Source organism: Nothobranchius furzeri, chromosome 8, assembly GCF_043380555.1.
Source record: "Nothobranchius furzeri strain GRZ-AD chromosome 8, NfurGRZ-RIMD1, whole genome shotgun sequence".
In the NCBI taxonomy this organism is placed as follows: Eukaryota; Metazoa; Chordata; class Actinopteri; order Cyprinodontiformes; family Nothobranchiidae; genus Nothobranchius; species Nothobranchius furzeri.
In genome coordinates, this window is record NC_091748.1 from 80,258,753 (window position 1) to 80,282,731 (window position 23,979).

At 44.9% G+C, this 23,979-nt stretch overlaps 1 protein-coding gene across 1 annotated transcript in view; it reads right to left on the reverse strand.

The window, feature by feature from the left end:
* Window positions 1-23,787, reverse strand: part of patj (PATJ crumbs cell polarity complex component) — a 186,977-nt gene extending 163,190 nt beyond the window's left edge. The window contains exons 1-6 of the mRNA XM_070554394.1: window positions 23,652-23,787; window positions 22,659-22,728; window positions 12,841-13,019; window positions 8,487-8,693; window positions 3,432-3,571; window positions 1,230-1,410 (exon numbers count right to left, since the gene is read on the reverse strand). Coding sequence (XP_070410495.1) covers window positions 1,230-1,410; window positions 3,432-3,571; window positions 8,487-8,693; window positions 12,841-13,019; window positions 22,659-22,680 — 729 coding nt within the window. The 5' untranslated portion in view covers window positions 22,681-22,728; window positions 23,652-23,787. The remainder of the gene's footprint in view (window positions 1-1,229; window positions 1,411-3,431; window positions 3,572-8,486; window positions 8,694-12,840; window positions 13,020-22,658; window positions 22,729-23,651) is intronic.
* Between the last annotated feature and the right edge of the window lie 192 nt (window positions 23,788-23,979).

Below are 23,979 nucleotides of genomic sequence, written 5' to 3' on the forward strand. Positions count from 1 at the left end.
TTATTCATGTCCCGTTTGGATTGAGGTCACATTTAATGGAGGCGTGGCCATAAAACCAACTCCCCCTCTGCTTTTATAGCTGCTGTTCAGCTGGGTGGCTTCAGGGGCGCCTGATCGGCCGTCACAGCCCACCAGTTTCGTTCTGCTGGAACCTTCTGACGCCAACAGGAAACTGTAAAAATGAGCCATAAAGGCACCAGTAAATCAGAAGCTCGGAGATGATTTTACAGCTTCTGTCTATTTTGTGAATATTATCAGAGCAGCAATTAGGAGACGAGCTGCAGAAGTCAGGAGGGGATTTATAGGACCCTAAAACGCCCGGGAACTGGGAGGAACAACAACACAGAGGAGCTAAACCACCAGAGAAGAACTTCAGCAGGACCGTCCAGTCCTCTTCAGTCACACGACCTGATTATTCTGGACTCTGGTGCATCAACACCGTTATTAAATCGCTGCCCATAAAGGAGGCACCGACTACTAAACTAATAACAAATCTAATAAGGTCTTTATTTGATGCAGAAGTGTACACAACAGTCAAGTACTGTAAAAAGGGTTTAAAGTTCTCCAACAGGATGAAGTTTAACCTTGAAATGCCTGCAGATGAGAAAGGACCACCCCCCCATTGTAGCCTCATGCCCCCCAGCAACAGTCTACATGCTAAAATTCACGTTTTAGTCCACATTTTATTATATTTATGATTTGAGGTCAAGGGTGAGAGCTGCAAAGCTGCAGACTGTTACCACCATCCGCCAGGCTCTCGCCCACGACCCGGCACCTTCCAAGACCCCTCCTCATCGTCTCTACATGCCCGCTCAGTGCCGGAAGGATGCCCTTGCCTGGGGCCAGTCCTCAAAGCTCTCCGGACACCCCGGAGGCGCCCGTACCCTGCAGTTTCTCCGACACGCCCTCTGGTGGCCATCCATGGCCAGAGACGTCAGGAGTGTTTACGGCGGCCTGCGACACCTGCGCTCGCAGCAAGACCTCCAACCAACGTTAAAGATTGTAAATTTGTTACAGAACACTAAAAATAACGTGACAATTACATTGCTAGGTAACTAATTACTCTTACAATGTGGTAATTGAGTTACTAACTCAAATAGCTTTTGGAAAAACTAACTTGTAACTATAACCAATTACGTTTAAAATATAAGATGCCCAACAGTGCTGACAAGTACGCTCAATTGTAATGTTTACTTTGCGAAGTGCGTCCTCCCACAGAGGAGTCTTACCATGTTTATGGGTGTGGCCTGTGGTGATGAGGGTTCTGAAGGTGGGTCCCGGGCCACCACTAGCTCCACGGATTCACTGGGCTGCTGGAGGAGGCTGAGCGCCTGGTGCTGACTGATCCCCGACTCCAGAGGAATTCCATTGATCACCAGAATCTGGTCCCTCTCTCTCAGACATCCATCTCTGCAGTGAGATGCCGTCAGAGACAAGAAACTCATCAATATTTGACAGGAAGGTCAGTGATATGTCGCGTTTTAGTTAATTTAGATAAAATTACCGTAGCCAAGTTACCAGACACAATATGAAAAAAGCAAACCATTGGTTCTGTTCTACAGTAAACCTCTGATGAGCAGATATTGACTAGCTTCTAGAATCTTGCTCTCCAACCCAAGTCCTTGAGATCTCCTATCCATGATGTAGAAGGGCAATGCATAAAAACTGAGTGCTTGTCCACGTCCAACGTTGCTAAGCTGAGTCCCATCCTGTCCCGCTCTGAACTTGAGACAGTTCTCCACACCTTCATCTCCTCACGCTTAGACTACTGTAACTCTCTTTTCACGTGTCTGAGCAGAACCTCCCTGAACCGTCTACAGGTGGTTCAGAACGCCTGTGCTCGGCTTCTGACCAAGTCCTCCAAACACACCCACATCACCCCGCTTCTCCTCCAGCTTCACTGGCTGCCAGTCACCTTCAGGGTTCATTTCAAGATCCTGGTTCTGGTCTATAGGGCCTTACATGGACAAGCACCATCTTACATTGGTGATCTTCTTAGTCCCTACACCCCCAGCAGGTCCCTGAGGTCCAGTGACCAAAGCCTACTGGTTGTGCAGCACCAGGCTAAAGGTCAAAGGTGACAGATCATCTGCTGCTGTGGCCCCCAGACTCTGGAGCTCTCTCCCCCTGAGCCTGAGACCAGTGGACTCAGAGGTCTCCTTTAAACTCACCTGTTCAGGCTTTGGTGGGACCTCCATGACCCTCTCCTTGTTCTGCTCTCCCCACTGAATTCCCTCTTTCCTTTTCATTTTCTCTTTCCCCTTTTTTACATATTTTATTAGAACTTTTTATTTAATTATTTCACACTTTAACCATATTTTAAACAATTTTTTAAAATAAATTTTTATTATAAATTTTTTGTTTTATGAAGCACCTCGTGATTTTCATCTTGAGAGGAGCTTATATAAAAGATCTTTCTCTTTTCTTAGTTGTTTCCTGCTCTGGTTGCTGAATCACTTCACCTCTGACTGTTTCAGCCTGCAGTGGTTCTGATCAAACCTCTTCAGGTGGTACCACAGATCCCAAACGGCCACTGACAGATTTACTCAACATGTCCAGATGCAAAGGACAACGGGTCACATGACTGCACATATTAAACAGTTTTTCCCCAATGATCCGTCTCCAATGGTCCAACGTTCTCCAACAGGTTTCAGTAACAGTTCTTCTGAAAGGATCCGTGTCTACTGATTCTTCAGGTTATTTAGATGACGAACTCTATTTTAATTAACTTTTGAAATCATCCCTTTTATATCAAACTCATCTTGAACTTTTTCTGAATACTGACTAGATTAACGGGATTAGACCACAAAGGCCTTCGTTCTGGTCTGCTACCCAACTCCCACTAGAGCCTTCATGTTCCTGCTGCAGGCGGCGGTCTGCAGGAGGGGGGGCCTATGTATGTGATTCTGGCTGGGCCCTGCCACACACATTATACTCTCCTGTGATGTGTTTTGTGCTACTGCTTTCCTCCGTCCTTGAGCTGTTACAATAATGCAATTTCCCGACAAGTAAAGTATCTTATTGTTATTATTCTTGTGTGCCCCACCCCGAGGCATGGCTCCAGGTGGGAACTTGGTAACCTCCAGACTGGCTACTCTAGTTTTCTGATGCTAAACTCATGAAAAGTCTTCTAAACTTCTCTTTATCTGACCCTTCACCTAAGAACAATTTTCCACGAGAGACCCTACCGGGGCTAAAAGCCCCAGACAGCATCGCTCTCCCAGCTGGAGCCTCCAAGGTCGACCCAGGACATGCTGCCACGTCGGCCTGAAAGTGCCCTGGGATCCCACTAGTGGAGCCGGTGGCGGTGCTGGGAAGTCCAGGCCCAGATAAGCAGATGAAAATGCATAAACAAGTCAGATTCTACCTCTAACTGGGTCACATGGACTCTACTTTCAGCTCTGAATTGATTTATAGGTGTGTGGGCTCACCTGTGTGCAACTCCTCCAGGCTGGATATGCTTGACAAACACGCCCTGACTGCTTTTTCCTGGTGGGCTCAGACCCACCACGCTGAAGCCCAGTCCACCAGAAACGGGTCGGGTCAGTCTAATCAGCTGGGTCTGACGGCCCTGCCGACACAAAAGGTAAGTAAGCAGGTACATTTTATTTACATACCACTCATCACAGACACAGAATCACAGTGATTCACACAGGTGAGAACACAATAAAACATATCTATCCATCCAATTTCTTCTGTTTATCCAGAGTCATTAAAACACAATGATCTCAAAACAAAAAGAGATTAACATCAGTAAATAAATGAAGTTAAACAAATGAAAGATGATTACAAGTTTGAGTTAAAAATAAGAAAATAAAAGGTTTAGTTAAAAACAGCTTTAACTAAAAGTGTTCAGACCGTCAGCGCTGCGTACGGATAAAGGAAGATCATTCCAGAGTCTGGAAGGAGCGATCACCTCCGCTTTTGTATCTGGAACTTCTAGAAGGTTCTGGTGGTTGGACCTGAGGGCTCGGGTCGGAGCGTAAGGCTTTAACAGGTCAGTAATATAGGGAGGAGCTTGATCATGTAGAGCCCTGAAGGTTCTAGTCAGGACTCTAACTGAACTCTAAAGTTAACGGGTAACCAGTGCAGAGACACCAGAACAGGAGTGATGTGTGCTCTTCCGTTTGCTCCAGTTAGGAGCCTCGCTGCAGAGTTCTGGACCAACTGAAGGCGGTCAAGGGCTTTTAGTTTATAACATGTGAAGAGTGTGTTACAGTCATCTAGACGGGAGGAGATGAAGGCATGGAGAACCATTTCAGGTTCATGTTTGGACACCAACCTTCTCAGTCTGGAGATGTTTCTTAAATGATAAAAACAGTTTTGGACCAACGTTTCTGAGTGTCCTACAAGAGACATTGATTGGTCAAAAACACCCAAATTCCTCAAGTTCGTCTTGACGGCAGAGGATAAATGACCAAGTCTTTAAAAAAGTCAAAAGATGTTTTTACTCACATATGACCTCTGCCTCGCTGTACTCACTCTCATGCGGTTGCGGTCCTGGTGTATCATCAGATCGCTACACCTGCCAGTACCTCCCAGTGAATGTCATTGTCACTGTCAATGCATCCATGCATGCAATGTTTGGTGCCTCTGCTGAATTGTCCACCATCATCTTAAAATTACCATCATAACTCTGCCTTAGTGGTTAGTTAACTTGCCCCACTCTCAGTCCACTCTACTTCGGGCCTCATCTCTATTTTTTTTCTCTTGTTGAGAACATAAAGCCTGGCACCCTCTGCTGTCAAGGGCGCGTAATGACCCCAGACAAATATCAGTATGTGTGAATGCTTAGACCCTGATTATAACATGACCCCACGTTTTAAAATTATTTTCAATGAAAAAAAACTCGTCATAAATTTGGGTCAATACAGTAATCAGGGGAACCGTGCTCTCAGGGGCAATGATCAGATATTCAGTCTTTTCAGGGTTTAACTGAAGGAAGTTATCTTCTAGCCAGCTGGTGATCGCTGATAGACACTCTAGTAATTCAGACAGTTTGTAGAACTCAGAATCCTTAAAGGAGCAGTACAGCTGAATATCATCTGCATATAGGTGATAAGAGACATTATGAAAAGAATCAAGTATCTGTCCAAGAGGGTGTATGTACAGCAGAAACAACAGTGGACCCAAAACAGAGCCTTGGGGTACCCCACAGAACAGATGGGTAGAATCTGACATGATGTGGTTTCTACAGACACTGTAACTTCTGTTAGAAAGGTACGATCTAAACCAGTCTAGACCAGTTCCAGAGATCCCCACCGAGTCACCAAGTCTGTTATTAAGGTGCTGTGATCAACAGAGTCAGAAGCTGCAGAAGGAGCTAACAATACTAACACTGTGAGCTCCCCGTTGTTTGCAGCCGTCATGATGTCACTGGAAACTTTAAGCTAAGCTGTTTCTGCTGAACGCTTTTTACCAAAACCAGACTGGAATTGATCAGAACTGTTGTGTAGTTCCAGAAAAGTCATCAGCTGATCCGCCACAACCTTTTCCAATATCTTAGAGATAAAGGGTCATTTAGAGATGGGTCTGTGGTTTTTAGGCTGAGATGAGTCCAAACTTGTTTTTTTAAGGGTAGGTTCAATAACCTCATGTTTGAAAACAGAAGGTCCAGAGCCAGATTTGGGGGACGGACACCACCCTGGAAGAAATTGGAAATTAAGACCAAGTGATGCCACCATCAGCGTCAGCTCTGAGGATGTTTGCAGCCGCAAACGAAACTGTCAGCAAAATAATTAGAAACTTTTTCTGTTTTAAAAAAGAACCAACAGTGCAGTTAGAAAAGCAACACAGCAAGAATGTGCCGAAGATGTTTAAAGACCAGGAGTTTAAAGCGAGAACGATAACAGTTGGGAAGCCAGTGCAGGGAGGCCAGAACAGGACTGATGTGGTCCCGTTTCCTGGTCCCAGTCAGAAACCTGGCTGCGCTGTTCTGCACAACCTGTAGGCGGCGCTGTTATGACTGACCCAGTCCTGCATACAGAGTTGCAGTAATCAAGCCTAGAGTTTACAAAAGCATGGAGCATGGAGGCTCCAGGTGGGCTCTCGACAGCATAGGCTTGTAGATTGTTGAGTTAAATGAATAAAATCTACAAAGTATGGGTCAGTTTGGTCAAACATCCTGATGAACAAGGTAGTAGGAATGAAATCAGCAGGTCATGAGGTTGGTTTCATATGTTTCTGAATGAGGCACATGTCCTGGAAATCTACAGGAGTAAAGACAGACCATGGTTGGGAGGGAGGGGGTTAGATGGGGGTGGGGGTAAAGAAGTAGATGAGGGTGATATTTCTGATTTTATTCTCAAAGAATGCTAGACAGTTGTTACAGTCAGACCTGGAGTAAACTGGCATAAGAGGAGCGTGAGGAGAAACTATCTGGTTTATGGTGGCAAGCAGGACTTTTAAAGTGCAGCCAGTGACTTTCTAATCTAGTCGACTTCCAGCGTCTCTCGGCTCTGCTGCATGTCCTTCTGAGACTCTAAATGTTCTGATTAATCCAAGGACTTGTCCTCCTGTTAGATAAAACGATCTGCTTAATGGGAGTTACTTTATCTAAGATACTACAGCATAGCCTATCCAATGACTGGATGAACAAGCTTGGATCATCACCCTGAACTGAGCTGCAGTCCAATAAGCTAGAAAATCCATCCACTGCTGACTGATTATTGATACGTCTCTTTGATTTTAGGTTGTGAGGGACAGGATAAACATTAGGACATTAAAGAAAATGCAGCTGTGGTCACTCACATGGACTTCAACATGTGAGTGATTGACTTTTAACCCCAAGGAGAAAACAAGACCTAGAGTGCGTCTCGTTTAGTGTGTGGGGCCTGAAACGTGCTGCTATAAGTTAAGACTCCCTAATAGACATGAACTCTACTGCTGTGCTACAGTTAGGATCATTAATGTGGGAGTTAAAAAGAGAGATCATCCCTCTTCTGTTTGACAAATTCAGAATAGATTTTAAGATCCTTCTTCTCACATATAAAGCTCTTAATAATCAAGCTCCATCATACATCAGTGATCTGATTGTTCCATACGTTCCTAACCGAGCACTTCGCTCTCAGACTGCAGGTCTACTGGTGGTTCCTAGAATATCTAAACTTAGGATGGGAGGCAGATCTTTTAGTTATCAGGCTCCTCTCCTGTGGAACCAGCTCCCAGCTTTAGTCCGTGAGGCAGACACCTTGTCTACTTTTAAGACTAGGCCTGTTCACTTTCCTCCTTTGACCTACCAAGATATTCTTCTGGTGTTTTTTCCACACACAAACATCTCTTAACCTGATTTTTGTGGCTTTGCAAAATAAATTGAATGTTAAAATTTCTCAAATGCTGAGTGTGGCTGTATTTTGTCAATGTACAGTAAAAATTGATGTACAATTGCATTAATGTTGTTCAACATGGTGGGGTGGTAAACTGCATCTACCATACAAAACTGGGAATAGTGTGCAAGTATGTTGGACTGTACTTGGCCCCTCTATGAATATTGTGGCCCCCTGATGGCCCCACCCTCAGAAAAATCCTAGATCCGCCACTGCTCAGAGTAGACCCACTGCTCCTCCACATCGAAAAGTGATAGTCGAGGTGGCTCGGGCATCTGGTCAGGATGCCTCCTAGACACCTCCATGGTGAGGTTTTCCAGGCAAGTCCAACCGGGAGGAGACCTAAAAGTAGACCCAGGACACGCTGGAGGGACTATGTCTCTCAGCTGGCTAGGGAACCCCTTGGGATTCCCCCGGAGGAGCTGGCCCAAGTGGCTGGGGAGAGGAAGTCTGGGCCTCTCGCCTCAGGCTGCTACCCCCGCGACCCGACTCTGGATAAGCGGATGAAAATGGATGGATGAGGGTTCACCCTGATTCATCCCTGAAGCCAAACCAACACCTGTGAGGAGTTCTGAAGCAGCAAGTAGAGCATCACTCTCCATCCTGCATCCAGGCTCTAAACGAGGTTCTTCTTGAAGAATGGAAAAGACAGACGTTGCAACATGTTCATCCCGTGTCTAGAAGACTTGGTGCGGTCCTTGAAAATCCCGGTGGTCGTACAAAATACTAGATGCCGTCGTTTTTGTAGTGGGGTGGATTCCTTTAGATTTAATGATCTAAGTTATATTATTAACCTTTTTTCATGTTATGAAGTTAAACACGTGTTCAGTAAAACCAGCCTTGTGGAAGACCGGCGTTGTTCTTGTTGCTGGTGCTTGTTTGGTCACTTATCTGACTGCCTGTGAATCAGTACCTTTTATTCAATGCTTCTTTCTAAACCTTTTCAGTAGGGTTTGTTTTGCAATATAAACATTTCTCCGGCTGCCCTGCCAGTGTTCTCATCTCCAAAATATGCTCCAGTTTGCTTACAGTTTCCACTTTTTACCCATCAATTGAGTTTTTTATAAATCCCAAAGTTTGCATGAAAATGACAAACAGTTTTCAGATCTGGTTGTGTGCACCGGCACGTTTTATAAACGAGGGCCCAGTTTGACTCCTTACCTTTGCTGCAGCAAGGATCCAGCTCTGCAGGTGCTCGGATGAGGGTGGCGTCTGATGGAAAAGCAGCGCTGAGCCATTGGTCAGGTGGGACGACGTGGACAGGGTGGGCGGAGTCAGTTGGCTGGCTGGATCCATAGTGCTCATGTTCAGCTGACCTCGTCTGGAGAAGCTGAAGTCACCGGAGCGGTCTGCAGGCATGTTGCTAAGCTAGGAGGGGTGGGGGGTATCGTTTATAGGTCCAGTAAGCTTGAACACATCTGTAGCCTTGTAACAACATTCTAACATCGTATAGCTATAAATATAAGGTGGGGATGTAAACAATAAAAAATATCATATAGCGGTTCATTCACATTTGTCTTAAAGTCTCCACTAATAACGGGCTTTGCAGGTTTTCTGTTCTGACAGCTGTGGCTACGTTGTAGCTCATTATCACCAGTGTGTGAATGACTGACTGCATTGTGCAGCACCTTGGGGTGTTGCAGAACCCTAAAAAAGTGCTATAAAATACAGCTCGTTTACCATGTTTGCCTTCCAAACCAGCTAGTTTGAAGATTCACTTTATCAGCTTTCAGGAACAGAAGAATATTTCCATTGTGGAGGTAACTTTAAAATAAACGTCTTTCCAAAACCGTTATATAATGTTTGACACGTTCAGCTTTTGAAAATAAATCTTTAAAATCAAAAAGATCCTTCTTATATCTTCATAACTCACTTAAAAGAACCAGAGGGCCAGAGAACTGTTCTCACTGCTTCATCACGAAGAACCGAGTCTTCCGTAGAACTGGACTGGGTTCTTCTGGAATCTGATAAGTTTCAGTATCTGTTCCTTGACAGCAAATACTTCTTGCTCATCTAAACCGGACTGGATCAGGAGGCTAAACCCGACTGGATCAGGAGGCTAAACCCGACTGGATCAGGAGTCTAAACCCGACTGGATCAGGAGGCTAAACCCGACTGGATCAGGAGGCTAAACCCGACTGGATCAGGAGTCTAAACCGGACTGGATCAAGAGTCTTAACCCAGCTGGATCAAGAGTCTAAACCAGACTGGATCAGGAGTCTAAACCGGACTGGATCAGGAGTCTAAACCGGACTGGATCAGGAGTCTAAACCGGACTGGATCAGGAGTCTAAACCGGACTGGATCAAGAGTCTAAACCGGACTGGATCAAGAGTCTAAACCGGACTGGATCAAGAGTCTTAACCCAGCTGGATCAAGAGTCTAAACCAGACTGGATCAGGAGTCTTAACCCAGCTGGATCAAGAGTCTAAACCGGACTGGATCAGGAGTCTTAACCCAGCTGGATCAAGAGTCTAAACCAGACTGGATCAGGAGTCTAAGTCTACATTCACACTGCAGGCAAAAGCGCATCAAATCACATTTCTTTCCCACATGCAACCCATATCTGATTCCTGTCTGAACGCACAGATCCGGTTTTCTCAAATCTGATTCGTGTCACTTGAATGCGTGGTACTGATTCCGATACATATCCAATGTTTTTCAAAGTGACTGCAGTCTAACGGTCAAGTCTCATTAAATCCGAGGAGAATGACGAAAGTTTTGTAACCGATTTATACAAATCATTAAATGCATTTTGTCCTCATGGGCTCCCGTAGAAGGAAACATGGCGTCTAATATTGTGTCGCCTATACCTGCTCTATGTATTTTACACCTGATTTTTATGGTTAGATGCTACAAAGCCACCAATATTTTTCAACAACTGGGCATCATTTCATTCATTTTCAACAAAAATTTGATGGAGATTTCCAGAAATTAGTGATAAAAACTACACATTGTCACTTTAAAATGTCTTGATTACTTTACAGTAATGAACGACTCAACAAGTGTGTATACTTGAAATGCATTGTTACAGATCTTAAATACAACAAATGAACCTACTTGATGATTTCATAATGATCTGAGGACTCTTGGTAATGCCTATCACACTTTCTAGTTTCAAGCTAACTCTTGCTAAATAAATCTGTCATTAGGGGATCAGACGGTGGCGCAGGAGTTAAGAGCTCGCCCCGTAATCGGAAGGTTGCAAGTTCGAGCCCCGCTCAGTCTGTCGCTGTGTCCTTGGGCAAGACACTTAACCCACGTTGCCTGCTGGTGGTGTTCGGAGGGACCGGTGGCACCTGCGCTCGGCAGCCTCGCCTCTGTCAGTGCACCCCAGGGCAGCTGTGGCTACATCGTAGCTCATCACCACCAGCGTGTGAATGTGTGTGTGAATGGGCGAATGACTGATTGTGTTGTAAAGCGCCTTGGGGGGTTCCAGGACTCTAGAAGGTGCTATATAAATACAGGCCATTGACCATTGACCATTTTTCAACGCAATATGGTAGCGGTGTAAGAACCATCCTTTTTCAAGATCAAACAACCCTTATTTGTTTTAATCTGCAGAACAATTAATCCGACGAGCAACGACTCCACCAGCTTCCAGCAGTCACCCAGGGGAGTATCTTACTGACCAGCCGTACGGATTCGAGGGGCCTACGACCTGTGAACTCCTAGAAGCCTAACAACTTGCCCTCCGTGTTGAGCAGACGTTGATGCCGGCAGGATCTACGGAGAACTCCCACTACACTGGTACGGAGGCTCTGCACCGGCGTTGGATGTTACGATTAGATAGATACCTCATTAAACAACCCTCATGGCTGCCAGATATATAACAGGGCCTAGTGGTAGAGTGTCCGCCCTGAGACTGGGAGATCAGGGTTCGATTCCCCGTCGGGTCAGAGCAAAGACTTTAAAACGGGACCCAGCACCTCCCTGCTGGACCCTCAGCATTACGGGTTGGATTGGGGGTAAAACCACCAAACGGCTCCTGAGTGCGGCCGTGTCTGCAGCTCACCGCTGCCCAGGGGATGGGTCAGATGTGGAGAACACACGTCACACACTGATGGGACTTTAACATCATGTTTCATCAGTTTATTCATGGTCTCAGTTAAATCACTTGAACGTCGCTTTGGACAAAAGCGTCTGCTAAATGCAGAAACATAAATCATTTACAGTCACTCATCCTGTATGATCATTAGTCGTAGAAATATAGTCTCTGTGTCGGATTATTATCGTGTTGTTTCCCTGATTAACCAGAGTACCGAGTTTCATCATCGAATATTAAAGGCTGAATAATCCTGATAATCCACATTCTTATGGAAATGACATTTTATTGGGTTCCTTTATAATCTATTGACTATTTATTAAACACAACCGCCTTCAAAACGTTACAAAGGCCGGCCGGCCGGCAGCAAGAGTGGGGGTGGGGGGTGGGGGGGCACAAGGACGGTAAAAAAGACATGAAGTAAAGATGCAGAGAGGGAGAGGCGGGAGGAAAATCGATAGGTTCCTCTGCAGGCTCACTCCCTCTGAACAGGTAATGTATTAATGACCTTTACACTCACATTGTGGAAACTTATCAGTCTGCCGCTGATCTGGGCCGAGCTGACGGAGCAGGATCCCGGCCCATTTCATCAATACGCCTCGACAAGGCCGTTACTCAAACCACCACACCAGATATTAAAGCCTGATAGATCTGGGGGGTAAATAATGACGGAGAAACGTCCCGCTGCATCCAGACTCCGCCTGACCTTCGCAGCACTTAGAATATGAAGCTAGAGGTTCGGCCCATTATCTTAATTTGGCTGCAGGTTGTTTATTGTAGAGAGTTGACATCAGCGCGGGCTGCAGCTGAATGCTGATGGCTGGGGGGGGAGGGGTCACCGTGCATGGTGTGGGCGGGGCTACACCTGGCTCAGTCCTGGAAGCAGCACAGACATATCAGCATCAGCTTCCATATAAACTCTGTTTATAAACCTTTCTGAGGATGAAGTCGTGCTCATCTGTTCTGCATTGCTCTCAAACACTCAGCATCCAAGCTGACGTCTGATTGGCCGACTGCAGCGGCCCTCAGGAGTGACATCATCACCCTGTTCAGGCCAGAGCCAAAAGGACCCATGGGCCTGAACAGACACAAGGAACATCAAGGACAGCCCAAAATAAACAAGTACAGATCAACCGAGCAGCAGGACGACAGGAACCAGAACCTGGACCCACTCTGCGGGTTTGAAACCTGGACAGGAAGTAAAGAAATATTCAAAGTATGATCACAGACAAACCGGGCTTCTAACATTCTGGTTTGGTTCTGGTTAAGACGGCCGGGTAAAAGCTCACCGACACGAAGCTCCTTATGCAAACCCAATGAGTCGAGTCCAAACAACTCCACTCAGAACCACAAGGGTCTGAATGCAGTTTGTACTTTAACTGTAGAATGGCCAGAACCAGATCAGAACCATCAGAGATGAGCCTGGTTCTGAAAGGACTCTGGTGGTTCTGATCTGGCCGTGTTGTCCCACCTGGTCCTGAAGCTGCTTGATGGAGTGCTGCAGGGTCAGGATGTGGTTGAAGAGCGGGTTCTGGAGGGTCTGCTTCAGGTTCTCCAGAGTGTCGCTGTGGGTCCAGTCCTCCTTCTGAACCAGCTTGGCCTGCAGGCGCTCCAGAGCTCCAAGAACCTGCTGGCGCTCTGCCAGGGACACTGGGGGGGACATATGGGGAGGGGTTAATACTGGCTGTTGTTTGGGTGGAGTCAGAACCGCCCAACACTGGTTCTGACCCAGAAACCTCTCATAACTGGAACCAAATACTTGTGATTAAATTAGATGTTGAGTTTAGCAGACTCCATGTTCCAGGTGCTGAGCATCATGGGAGTTCATGCAGCAGTTCTGATCAAACGGGATCTTTTGTACGTTTGTTCTGTGCTGGTTTTGTCCTGTATAACACCTGAAACGGTCCTGTATAACACCTGAAACGGTCCTGTATAACACCTGAAACGGTCCTGTATAACACCTGAAACGGTCCTGTATAACACCTGAAACGGTCCTGTATAACACCTGAAATGGTCCTGTATAACACCTGAAATGTGGTCCTGTGTAACATATAACACCTGAAACGGTCCTGTATAACACCTGAAACGGTCCTGTATAACACCTGAAACGGTCCTGTATAACATATGAAATGTGGTCCTGTATAACATATAACACCTGAAACGGTCCTGTATAACACCTGAAACGGTCCTGTATAACACCTGAAACGGTCCTGTATAACACCTGAAACGGTCCTGTATAACACCTGAAACGGTCCTGTATAACACCTGAAACGGTCCTGTATAACATATGAAATGTGGTCCTGTATAACATATAACACCTGAAACGGTCCTGTATAACACCTGAAACGGTCCTGTATAACACCTGAAACGGTTGAAACGGTCCTGTATAACACCTGAAACGGTCCTGTATAACACCTGAAACGGTCCTGTATAACACCTGAAACGGTCCTGTATAACACCTGAAACGGTCCTGTATAACATATGAAACGTGGTCCTGTATAACATATAACACCTGAAACGGTCCTGTATAACACCTGAAACGTGGTCCTGTGTAACATATAACACCTGAAACGGTCCTGTATAACACCTGAAACGGTCCTGTATAACACCTGAAACGTGGTCCTGTATAACATATAACACCTGAAACGTGGTCCTGTGTAACACATAACACCTGAAACGGTCCTGTATAACACCTGAAACGTGGTCCTGTATAACACCTGAAACGTGGTCCTGTGTAACATATAACACCTGAAACGGTCCTGTATAACACCTGAAACGTGGTCCTGTATAACACCTGAAACATGGTCCTGTGTAACATATAACACCTGAAACGGTCCTGTATAACACCTGAAACGTGGTCCTGTGTAACATATAACACCTGAAACGGTCCTGTATAACACCTGAAATGTGGTCCTGTGTAACATATAACACCTGAAACGGTCCTGTATAACACCTGAAACGTGGTCCTGTGTAACATATAACACCTGAAATGGTCCTGTATAACACCTGAAACGTTGTCCTGTGTAACATATAACACCTGAAATGGTCCTGTATAACACCTGAAACGTGGTCCTGTATAACATATAACACCTGAAACGTGGTCCTGTGTAACATATAACACCTGAAACGGTCCTGTATAACACCTGAAACGTGGTCCTGTATAACACCTGAAACGTGGTCCTGTGTAACATATAACACCTGAAACGGTCCTGTATAACACCTGAAACGTGGTCCTGTGTAACATATAACACCTGAAACGGTCCTGTATAACACCTGAAACGTGGTCCTGTATAACACCTGAAACGTGGTCCTGTGTAACATATAACACCTGAAACGGTCCTGTATAACACCTGAAACGTGGTCCTGTGTAACATATAACACCTGAAACGGTCCTGTATAACACCTGAAACGTGGTCCTGTGTAACATATAACACCTGAAACGGTCCTGTATAACACCTGAAACGTGGTCCTGTGTAACATATAACACCTGAAATGGTCCTGTATAACACCTGAAACGTTGTCCTGTGTCACATATAACACCTGAAATGGTCCTGTATAACACCTGAAACGTGGTCCTGTATAACATATAACACCTGAAACGTGGTCCTGTGTAACATATAACACCTGAAACGGTCCTGTATAACACCTGAAACGTGGTCCTGTATAACACCTGAAACGTGGTCCTGTGTAACATATAACACCTGAAACGGTCCTGTATAACACCTGAAACGTGGTCCTGTGTAACATATAACACCTGAAACGGTCCTGTATAACACCTGAAACGTGGTCCTGTATAACACCTGAAACGTGGTCCTGTGTAACATATAACACCTGAAACGGTCCTGTATAACACCTGAAACGTGGTCCTGTGTAACATATAACACCTGAAACGGTCCTGTATAACACCTGAAACGGTCCTGTATAACACCTGAAACGTGGTCCTGTGTAACATATAACACCTGAAATGGTCCTGTATAACACCTGAAACGTGGTCCTGTGTAACATATAACACCTGAAATGGTCCTGTATAACACCTGAAACGTGGTCCTGTGTAACATATAACACCTGAAATGGTCCTGTATAACACCTGAAACGTGGTCCTGTATAACATATAACACCTGAAATGGTCCTGTATAACATATGAAATGTGGTCCTGTATAACATATAACACCTGAAATGGTCCTGTATAACACCTGAAACGTGGTCCTGTGTAACATATAACACCTGAAACGGTCCTGTATAACACCTGAAACGTGGTCCTGTATAACATATAACACCTGAAATGGTCCTGTATAACACCTGAAACGTGGTCCTGTGTAACATATAACACCTGAAACGGTCCTGTATAACACCTGAAACGTGGTCCTGTGTAACATATAACACCTGAAACGGTCCTGTATAACACCTGAAACGTGGTCCTGTGTAACATATAACACCTGAAACGGTCCTGTATAACACCTGAAACGTGGTCCTGTGTAACATATAACACCTGAAACGTGGTCCTGTGTAACATATAACACCTGAAACGGTCCTGAATAACACCTGAAACGTGGTCCTGTGTAACATATAACACCTGAAACGGTCCTGTATAACACCTGAAACGGTCATGTATAACACCTGAAACGTGGTCCTGTATAACATATAACACCTGAAACGTGGTCCTGTGTAACATATAACACCTGAAACGGTCCTGTATAACACCTGAAACGTGGTCCTGTATAACACCTGAAACGTGGTCCTGTGTAACATATAACACCTGAAACGGTCCTGTATAACACCTGAAACGTGGTCCTGTGTAACATATAACACCTGAAACGGTCCTGTATAACACCTGAAACGTGGTCCTGTATAACACCTGAAACGTGGTCCTGTGTAACATATAACACCTGAAACGGTCCTGTATAACACCTGAAACGTGGTCCTGTGTAACATATAACACCTGAAACGGTCCTGTATAACACCTGAAACGTGGTCCTGTGTAACATATAACACCTGAAACGTGGTCCTGTGTAACATATAACACCTGAAACGGTCCTATATAACACCTGAAACGGTCCTGTATAACACCTGAAACGTGGTCCTGTGTAACATATAACACCTGAAACGGTCCTGTATAACACCTGAAACGTGGTCCTGTATAACACCTGAAACGTGGTCCTGTGTAACATATAACACCTGAAACGTGGTCCTGTATAACATATAACACCTGAAACGTGGTCCTGTGTAACATATAACACCTGAAACGGTCCTGTATAACACCTGAAACGTGGTCCTGTGTAACATATAACACCTGAAACGGTCCTGTATAACACCTGAAACGTGGTCCTGTGTAACATATAACACCTGAAACGGTCCTGTATAACACCTGAAACGTGGTCCTGTGTAACATATAACACCTGAAACGTGGTCCTGTGTAACATATAACACCTGAAACGGTCCTGTATAACACCTGAAACGTGGTCCTGTGTAACATATAACACCTGAAACGGTCCTGTATAACACCTGAAACGTGGTCCTGTGTAACATATAACACCTGAAACGGTCCTGTATAACACCTGAAACGTGGTCCTGTGTAACATATAACACCTGAAACGGTCCTGTATAACACCTGAAACGTGGTCCTGTATAACATATAACACCTGAAACGGTCCTGTATAACATATAACACCTGAAACGGTCCTGTATAACACCTGAAACGTGGTCCTGTATAACATATAACACCTGAAACGGTCCTGTATAACATATAACACCTGAAACGGTCCTGTATAACACCTGAAACGTGGTCCTGTATAACATATAACACCTGAAATGGTCCTGTATAACACCTGAAACGTGGTCCTGTATAACATATAACACCTGAAACGGTCCTGTATAACACCTGAAACGGTCCTGTATAACACCTGAAACGTGGTCCTGTGTAACATATAACACCTGAAACGGTCCTGTATAACACCTGAAACGGTCCTGTATAACACCTGAAACGTGGTCCTGTATAACATATAACACCTGAAACGGTCCTGTATAACACCTGAAACGTGGTCCTGTGTAACATATAACACCTGAAACGGTCCTGTATAACACCTGAAACGTGGTCCTGTGTAACATATAACACCTGAAACGGTCCTGTATAACACCTGAAACGTGGTCCTGTGTAACATATAACACCTGAAACGGTCCTGTATAACACCTGAAACGTGGTCCTGTGTAACATATAACACCTGAAACGGTCCTGTATAACACCTGAAACGTGGTCCTGTGTAACATATAACACCTGAAACGGTCCTGTATAACACCTGAAACATGGTCCTGTGTAACATATAACACCTGAAACGGTCCTGTATAACACCTGAAACGGTCCTGTATAACACCTGAAACGTGGTCCTGTATAACATATAACACCTGAAACGTGGTCCTGTGTAACATATAACACCTGAAACGGTCCTGTATAACACCTGAAACGTGGTCCTGTATAACACCTGAAACGTGGTCCTGTGTAACATATAACACCTGAAACGGTCCTGTATAACACCTGAAACGGTCCTGTATAACACCTGAAACGTGGTCCTGTATAACATATAACACCTGAAACGGTCCTGTATAACACCTGAAACGTGGTCCTGTGTAACATATAACACCTGAAACGGTCCTGTATAAAACCTGAAACGTGGTCCTGTGTAACATATAACACCTGAAACGGTCCTGTATAACACCTGAAACGTGGTCCTGTGTAACATATAACACCTGAAACGGTCCTGTATAACACCTGAAACGTGGTCCTGTGTAACATATAACACCTGAAACGGTCCTGTATAACACCTGAAACGTGGTCCTGTGTAACATATAACACCTGAAACGGTCCTGTATAACACCTGAAACATGGTCCTGTGTAACATATAACACCTGAAACGGTCCTGTATAACACCTGAAACGGTCCTGTATAACACCTGAAACGTGGTCCTGTATAACATATAACACCTGAAACGTGGTCCTGTGTAACATATAACACCTGAAACGGTCCTGTATAACACCTGAAACGTGGTCCTGTGTAACATATAACACCTGAAACGGTCCTGTATAACACCTGAAACGTGGTCCTGTATAACATATAACACCTGAAACGGTCCTGTATAACATATAACACCTGAAACGGTCCTGTATAACACCTGAAACGTGGTCCTGTATAACATATAACACCTGAAACGGTCCTGTATAACATATAACACCTGAAACGGTCCTGTATAACACCTGAAACGTGGTCCTGTATAACATATAACACCTGAAATGGTCCTGTATAACACCTGAAACGTGGTCCTGTATAACATATAACACCTGAAACGGTCCTGTATAACACCTGAAACGGTCCTGTATAACACCTGAAACGTGGTCCTGTGTAACATATAACACCTGAAACGGTCCTGTATAACACCTGAAACGGTCCTGTATAACACCTGAAACGTGGTCCTGTATAACATATAACACCTGAAACGGTCCTGTATAACACCTGAAACGTGGTCCTGTGTAACATATAACACCTGAAACGGTCCTGTATAACACCTGAAACGTGGTCCTGTGTAACATATAACACCTGAAATGGTCCTGTATAACACCTGAAACGTGGTCCTGTATAACATATAACACCTGAAACGTGGTCCTGTGTAACATATAACACCTGAAACGGTCCTGTATAACACCTGAAACGTGGTCCTGTGTAACATATAACACCTGAAACGGTCCTGTATAACACCTGAAACGTGGTCCTGTGTAACATATAACACCTGAAACGGTCCTGTATAACACCTGAAACATGGTCCTGTGTAACATATAACACCTGAAACGGTCCTGTATAACACCTGAAACGGTCCTGTATAACACCTGAAACGTGGTCCTGTATAACATATAACACCTGAAACGTGGTCCTGTGTAACATATAACACCTGAAACGGTCCTGTATAACACCTAAAACGTGGTCCTGTATAACACCTGAAACGTGGTCCTGTGTAACATATAACACCTGAAACGGTCCTGTATAACACCTGAAACGTGGTCCTGTGTAACATATAACACCTGAAACGGTCCTGTATAACACCTGAAATGGTCCTGTATAACACCTGAAACGTGGTCCTGTATAACATATAACACCTGAAATGGTCCTGTATAACATATGAAATGTGGTCCTGTATAACATATAACACCTGAAATGGTCCTGTATAACACCTGAAACGTGGTCCTGTGTAACATATAACACCTGAAACGGTCCTGTATAACACCTGAAACGTGGTCCTGTGTAACATATAACACCTGAAACGGTCCTGTATAACACCTGAAACGTGGTCCTGTGTAACATATAACACCTGAAACGGTCCTGTATAACACCTGAAACGTGGTCCTGTATAACATATAACACCTGAAATGGTCCTGTATAACACCTGAAACGTGGTCCTGTGTAACATATAACACCTGAAACGGTCCTGTATAACACCTGAAACGTGGTCCTGTGTAACATATAACACCTGAAACGGTCCTGTATAACACCTGAAACGGTCCTGTATAACACCTGAAACGTGGTCCTGTGTAACATATAACACCTGAAACGGTCCTGTATAACACCTGAAACGTGGTCCTGTGTAACATATAACACCTGAAATGGTCCTGTATAACACCTGAAATGTGGTCCTGTATAACACCTGAAATGTGGTCCTGTGTAACATATAACACCTGAAATGGTCCTGTATAACACCTGAAACGTGGTCCTGTGTAACATATAACACCTGAAACGGTCCTGTATAACACCTGAAACGTGGTCCTGTGTAACATATAACACCTGAAACGGTCCTGTATAACACCTGAAACGTGGTCCTGTATAACATATAACACCTGAAATGGTCCTGTATAACACCTGAAACGTGGTCCTGTGTAACATATAACACCTGAAATGGTCCTGTATAACACCTGAAACGTGGTCCTGTATAACATATAACACCTGAAACGTGGTCCTGTATAACATATAACACCTGAAATGGTCCTGTATAACACCTGAAACGTGGTCCTGTATAACACCAGAAACGGTCCTGTATAACACCTGAAACGTGGTCCTGTATAACACCTGAAACGTGGTCCTGTGTAACATATAACACCTGAAACGGTCCTGTATAACACCTGAAACGTGGTCCTGTGTAACATATAACACCTGAAATGGTCCTGTATAACACCTGAAACGGTCCTGTATAACACCTGAAACGTGGTCCTGTGTAACATATAACACCTTAAACGGTCCTGTATAACACCTGAAACGTGGTCCTATGTAACATATAACACCTGAAATGGTCCTGTAAAACACCTGAAACGTGGTCCTGTATAACATATAACACCTGAAATGGTCCTGTATAACACCTGAAACGTGGTCCTGTGTAACATATAACACCTGAAACGGTCCTGTATAACACCTGAAACGTGGTCCTGTGTAACATATAACACCTGAAATGGTCCTGTATAACACCTGAAACGTGGTCCTGTATAACATATAACACCTGAAACGGTCCTGTATAACACCTGAAACGTGGTCCTGTATAACATATAACACCTGAAACGGTCCTGTATAACACCTGAAACGTGGTCCTGCGTAACATATAACACCTGAAATGGTCCTGTATAACACCTGAAACGTGGTCCTGTGTAACATATAACACCTGAAATGGTCCTGTATAACACCTGAAACGTGGTCCTGTGTAACATATAACACCTGAAACGGTCCTGTATAACACCTGAAACGTGGTCCTGTATAACATATAACACCTGAAACGGTCCTGTATAACATATAACACCTGAAACGGTCCTGTATAACACCTGAAACGTGGTCCTGTATAACATATAACACCTGAAACGGTCCTGTATAACATATAACACCTGAAACGGTCCTGTATAACACCTGAAACGTGGTCCTGTATAACATATAACACCTGAAATGGTCCTGTATAACACCTGAAACGTGGTCCTGTATAACATATAACACCTGAAACGGTCCTGTATAACACCTGAAACGGTCCTGTATAACACCTGAAACGTGGTCCTGTGTAACATATAACACCTGAAATGGTCCTGTATAACACCTGAAACGGTCCTGTATAACACCTGAAACGTGGTCCTGTATAACATATAACACCTGAAACGGTCCTGTATAACACCTGAAACGTGGTCCTGTGTAACATATAACACCTGAAACGGTCCTGTATAACACCTGAAACGTGGTCCTGTGTAACATATAACACCTGAAACGGTCCTGTATAACACCTGAAACGTGGTCCTGTATAACATATAACACCTGAAACGTGGTCCTGTGTAACATATAACACCTGAAACGGTCCTGTATAACACCTGAAACGTGGTCCTGTGTAACATATAACACCTGAAACGGTCCTGTATGACACCTGAAACGGTCCTGTATAACACCTGAAACGTGGTCCTGTGTAACATATAACACCTGAAACGGTCCTGTATAACACCTGAAACATGGTCCAGTTTCACTTGGATCAGAAATGCTTGAGTCCAATCAGAACATTTACACAAGTTCTGGTGCAGATCTGGATGCAGAGCTCCGGAAAGTTTCCACATGGAGTCAGTTTTTTCTGGATCCTGCATGAGGATTGTTGAAGTTAAAGATTTCACCTGAGGAGTACGACGATGTTCAGCGTTAAGGAGATTTAATGAAATTATTTTCCTTTAATAATCAGTTGTGTGTTCTACTTCTGGGGAATCGTCAACACACTTGACTAAGTGGGTACTCGTGGTACGAGAACACGGCTCAGGGGGTCCACGAGTCAACAAAGGCTAGGAACCACTGGTCTGCACAATGCGGAGCCGAAGAAGAGAGGCCAGTAGAGGGGTAATATGGTCCACTCCCTAGTGCCTGTCAGCCAGCGAGCGGGCGTCCCAGCTACTGTCCTCTGCAGCCCGTGGATACACGGAGAAGGAAGTGACATCACCAACAGCAGCAAGCAAACATCAGTAAAAACTAGGTAAAAACTCTTTTGCTGTGTTGGAAAAATAACCAAGTAATGCAGATCTTTTTATTTTGGATCAGAACCAACAAGCTGGAGAATCTTTTAGAAAAGACAGAAACCTGTCCCTGAATGAACCAGGATCCTGGTTACCATGGTAACCTAGTGTTCAATCTAGGTTACCATGGTAACCTGGTGATGTAGTTATGTCAGGATTCATTAACCCAACATCCACCTCCACCTCACACACAAAATCAGATCTGGAGTTCCTCACCAGGTGCTGCCTAGGACTCACCTGTGGAGATGCTTTCCAACATTGTCTGTCCGGATCAATTTGTTCCTTCTTCTTCTGGATCTGGACCGATCTGCACAACAGACAAGTTTCCAGATTCAGAATCTGGGTCAGTCTCATTCATGTTGGTTGTCCTGGCCCAGGGGTCGGCAACCCGCGGCTCTGGGGCCGCATGCGGCTCTTTCATCCATCTGACGCGGCTCTTTCATGTGTTTGTAAAATAATGAATGAATATTTCATAAACTGCATTAAGTGTTCATGTCTGCTAATTCGAAATGTAACGACTGTCATCTTTTACCATCTAAACAACAAAGACCTGAAATGACAGGTCCCCGTGTCGTTACCTGGTCGGGCTGGGTCTCCATCACTAAGTGATGTAAAGTTCACCCACAACAGCCCACCGAGACAGAGCCTGGATTTGTATTCTGAACAGTTTAAACATGTTGTAAAAGAAGACACGTCACGCATCAAAAAGCGACACCTGCTCAGGCCCAGTAGCCCCGCCCACAACCCCGCAGAAACGGGTAACAATGGCTCTTTGACTGGAACCCTGTCCTAGAACCGCACCAGTACCATCACCAACCAAACCTTCACTCGTTACTTTCGTGTTATGCGCATGCGCGCCTGATAGAACTCATTTCTCAGCTCAGGTTAACTCAGGTGGGAAATTTATTTATCAGAACCAGGAAGTGAGGATGCGCACAACCACGAAACAGCCAACATCTCTGGCGTGATTAACCACGAGTTTCAGGTGAGGCTCGCGCAGGTGGAGCAGGTATATCAGAGTCTATGGGCGGGTGCAACACTCACCCCTAACCGTAACGAGTACAGCTCTGTAACACTGTACCAGAGCGAGGACCACACAAATGTCCTCAGTTTGTAGGTAAAAGCTGTCATCGGTCCTCACTTTGGCGTGAAGACGAGTACACACACAGACAAAAGTAACGACAGAAAGTCCCACGGACTCGCTGCTAACTGCCCACAAACACAACTCACGCGGTGGCTGGATATTCGACCCAAACTCTCCAGGTTTCGGTCGGGACGGACAAACGAACCCAGGGCGGGTTCACCGGTAGCCCCAACAGGTTTAAAACACATCCGAACGGAACCGAAACTCACTTCCACTGCTTCCAGTTCGGTTTCAGTGACGCTTCAGTGCTGCCTTCACTGTAATCGGAAATCGCGGTTTCGTGGTTGGAGGTTGATTTCGGTGTCTTGCTGAGGACAGTTCACACGCTGGCTGCGGCTAAAGTTCATGAGGTCAAACCCCAGCATCACTAAAGCACGCTGGCTGTGTTCATTATAAATAATAAAGAACATTATT